Source organism: Otolemur garnettii, unplaced genomic scaffold (assembly GCF_000181295.1).
Source record: "Otolemur garnettii isolate 467f Iridium unplaced genomic scaffold, OtoGar3 scaffold00115, whole genome shotgun sequence".
NCBI lineage: Eukaryota > Metazoa > Chordata > Mammalia > Primates > Galagidae > Otolemur > Otolemur garnettii.
The window spans coordinates 1,386,750-1,390,210 of NW_003852510.1; the positions used below are offsets into that span (position 1 = coordinate 1,386,750).

At 48.6% G+C, this 3,461-nt stretch overlaps 1 protein-coding gene across 1 annotated transcript in view; it reads left to right on the plus strand.

Moving 5' to 3' along the window:
* The window catches only part of DCAF5 (DDB1 and CUL4 associated factor 5), a 122,785-nt gene extending 119,763 nt beyond the window's left edge, over nucleotides 1–3,022 (plus strand). The window contains exon 8 of the mRNA XM_023517622.1: nucleotides 1,145–3,022. Coding sequence (XP_023373390.1) covers nucleotides 1,145–2,902 — 1,758 coding nt within the window. The 3' untranslated portion in view covers nucleotides 2,903–3,022. The remainder of the gene's footprint in view (nucleotides 1–1,144) is intronic.
* Nucleotides 3,023–3,461: the final 439 nt, after the last annotated feature.

Sequence of the window (3,461 nt, forward strand, 5' to 3'; positions counted from 1 at the left end):
AGCTTGAGGCTCTGTCTCAAAAAAAAAAAAAAGAAAAAGAAAAAGAAAATTCCTATAGGGAGGTGAATTTTTCCTTAGATAGCTTTGGGGACACAAATTCTTTGTCTTGATGGAGGATGGGGAATGAGGGGTCACTGTTTTTTACATTAGATGCCATCTAAAGATAGACACTAGCCTGTCATGTAAGAAAATCACCCAAAATTTTATCTAAGTTGCCATGGCTACAGGCTGATGTAACTGAGCTCCTTTGTGCTGCTCTGTGGACCAGTCTGACAATCAGGTGGAGCTAATCATTTTCATTTCCAGTGACAGCTTAATTACCTTGAATTGATTTTTGCGTAACTTATCCAACCTTTAAAGGTGAGCCATTGAATTAGACATTCTTGAGGTTGGATTCTAGTTCTGCCACCATTTAGCTATGAGTCATGTCCTTGACCATAGATTGGAAGGATGTTAATGGATGGGGCTGCATTCACCTTTCCTTGGGGAGTGTACCCTACCTATTCCTGCAGTTAACAGAAGAGTTGGAGAGCAAGCCAGCAGCTCCCTGCTTGGAGAACCTAGTAGCTCCCTACATGGAGAACCCAGTTTCCTCGGTAACTGATGCCTATGTCCAAGAGGGAACTGCAGTGTAGGCAGTTGGTTATTCTTATAAGCTCCAGTAAGCAATTCCCATTAGTTAAAAATAGAAACATTGCAGCTGAGGAGAAGTGGAGTTATAGACTGGAATATTAACTGTCGCTAGGGACTAACTGCTGGGTTTGTATTTACTTTGAAGAAGTGGTATCTCTCTGTGCACAGTTTCAGTCCTCTGAGTTTAGCACTCTGGCCATCCTCTGTCTTCTGAGATCATGATTATAATTTCCAGAGTACCCAGAGACAAAATTGAAAGGGAGGGGGACTCGTGGGGGAAACAGCATGTGACTAGCTTGGGCCAAGAGACAGGACTTAGTTCTCGTGACACTAGGCTAATACTGAGTGCTACAGTGTGCTTTTCCCACATCAGACTGTAAAAGGTTTGGTTAACAAGTCCTGGCCAAATGACAGGGATGGTCTGGAGAAGCTCTGCAGTGGTGTTCTTGTCATCACCAGCTATGGAACACTTTTCAATTGGTGCTTGTTGCTTTTGTTTTCAACTGTGCAGATCTGGAGTCCATACAAGCAGCCAGGATGTACTGGAGACCTCGATGGTCGGATTGAGGATGATTCCCGCTGCCTCTATACCCATGAAGAGTATATCAGCCTCGTGCTGAACAGTGGTAGTGGCCTGTCACATGACTATGCCAACCAGTCGGTCCAGGAAGACCCCCGGATGATGGCTTTTTTTGACTCCCTGGTACGCCGAGAGATTGAGGGTTGGAGCTCTGACTCAGACAGCGACCTCAGTGAGAGTACCATCCTCCAGCTACACGCAGGGGTCAGCGAGCGCTCAGGCTACACGGACTCAGAGTCCTCAGCCTCACTGCCTCGCTCCCCACCTCCCACGGTAGATGAGTCTGCCGACAATGCCTTCCATCTGGGGCCCCTGCGGGTCACTGCCACAAATGCAGTGGCATCTACTCCCCCAACACCCACGTGTGAGGATGCTGCCTCCCGCCAGCAGCGTCTGTCTGCTCTGCGGCGCTACCAGGACAAACGCCTCCTGGCACTTTCCAATGAGTCTGATTCTGAAGAGAATGCCTGTGAGGTTGAACTGGACACAGATCTCTTCCCCCGGCCACGGTCACCCAGTCCTGAAGACGAATCCAGCAGTTCTAGCAGCTCTAGCAGCTCAGAGGATGAGGAGGAGCTGAATGAACGGCGAGCCTCTACCCGGCAGAGGAATGCCATGCGGCGCCGACAAAAGACACCCCGAGAAGAGAGGCCTGGTGCCCCGATCAAGCCCACCAACACCTACATTGGAGAAGACAACTATGATTACCCCCAAATCAAAGTGGATGACCTCTCCTCCTCTCCCACCTCCTCCCCTGAGCGGAGCACTGCCACACTGGAGATTCAGCCAAGCCGGACATCACCAACTTCTGACATTGAATCAGTTGAGCGGAAGATTTATAAAGCTTACAAGTGGCTCCGCTACTCCTATATCTCCTACTCAAATAATAAAGATGGCGAGACCTCCTTAGTGACAGGGGAGGCAGAAGAAGGAAGAGCAGGAACCAGCCGCAGAGACAACCCAGCCCCTTCCTCCAGTAAGGAAGCCTGTCTAAGCACAGCAATGGTTCAGAGAAACCAGGACCTGCCTCCTGAAGGCTGCAGCAAGGACATTTTTAAAGAAGAGACTTCTAGAAATCCCAGCAATGGTTCAGGCCACGAGTATAGCAGCCACCTTTGGGCAGAGGTGCCAGAGGGCACCTCTCAGGACGCTAACAATGGGGGCTCTGTAGAACACCCTTTCGAAACCAAGAAGCTCAATGGAAAGGCCCTGAACAGTCGGGCTGAGGAGCCACCTTCTCCCCCTATCCCCAAGGCATCTGGCTCCACTTTCAGCAGTGGGTCTGGCACCTGTCCCAGGACCCAGTCTGATGACAGTGAGGAGAGGAACCTGGAGACCATCTGTGCCAACCACAACAATGGACGCTTACACCCCCGCCCCTCTCACCCTCACAATAGTGGGCAGAACTTTGGAGAGCTAGAGGCTATGGCCTACTCTTCCCCAGGAAATTCAGACACTGACCATGATAACTTGTCCCTGACAGGGACACTCTTACATAAAGATTGTTGCGGGTCTGAAATGGTCTGTGAGACCCCCAATGTTGGAACGAGAGATGACCCCAGTGGTGATTCCCCAGCCACAGACAACAGCAGGGCTGTCCATGGCCACAGTGGCCTCAAAAGGCACCGACTTGAATTGGAAGATACAGATTCAGAGAATTCCTCCTCAGAGAAGAAATTAAAAACATGATAAATAAAAAGGGAAAATAAAAGCTACAAAAAGTAGCCTTATTAAAAAAAAATTCCTATTTAGTGAATACAGAGGAAAGGAAAAACAAGTATTAAAGGCACATAAAACCAGGGCCTGAAATGTTGTGTCTGCTGCTGCTCCCTTCTATCCAACATTCATCATGGGTCTGAATGTCTAGCTGACCGTCAGCTTGTGCTGTGTTAAGAAAGGGAAAAAAACCCAAGTGACTCCTTTCTAGTAAGACCGGAGCATGGTGTGCCTGTGCGAGGTTCTGTGAGAGTGAATCCTTGTTGAAACGTTTGACTTGTTCTTGTGTGTGTACGCCCTGGCACGTGTGAGCTCGTCATCTCCTAAGACCTTTGTTTCATTTCTCCATCAGAAAGGATCTATGAATATGTATTTTTTGCCATCTCACCCTGTTTACATGACATAGGTAACATAGGATGCCTGTTAAATCATGTGTGCTGCCAGTGAGCTATAGATTCATGCTAGAAGAATGGAGTGGAGAATGGAAATGAGCCTCCAGCCCATTGGCTGTGATGGAGAGGAAAACATGGTT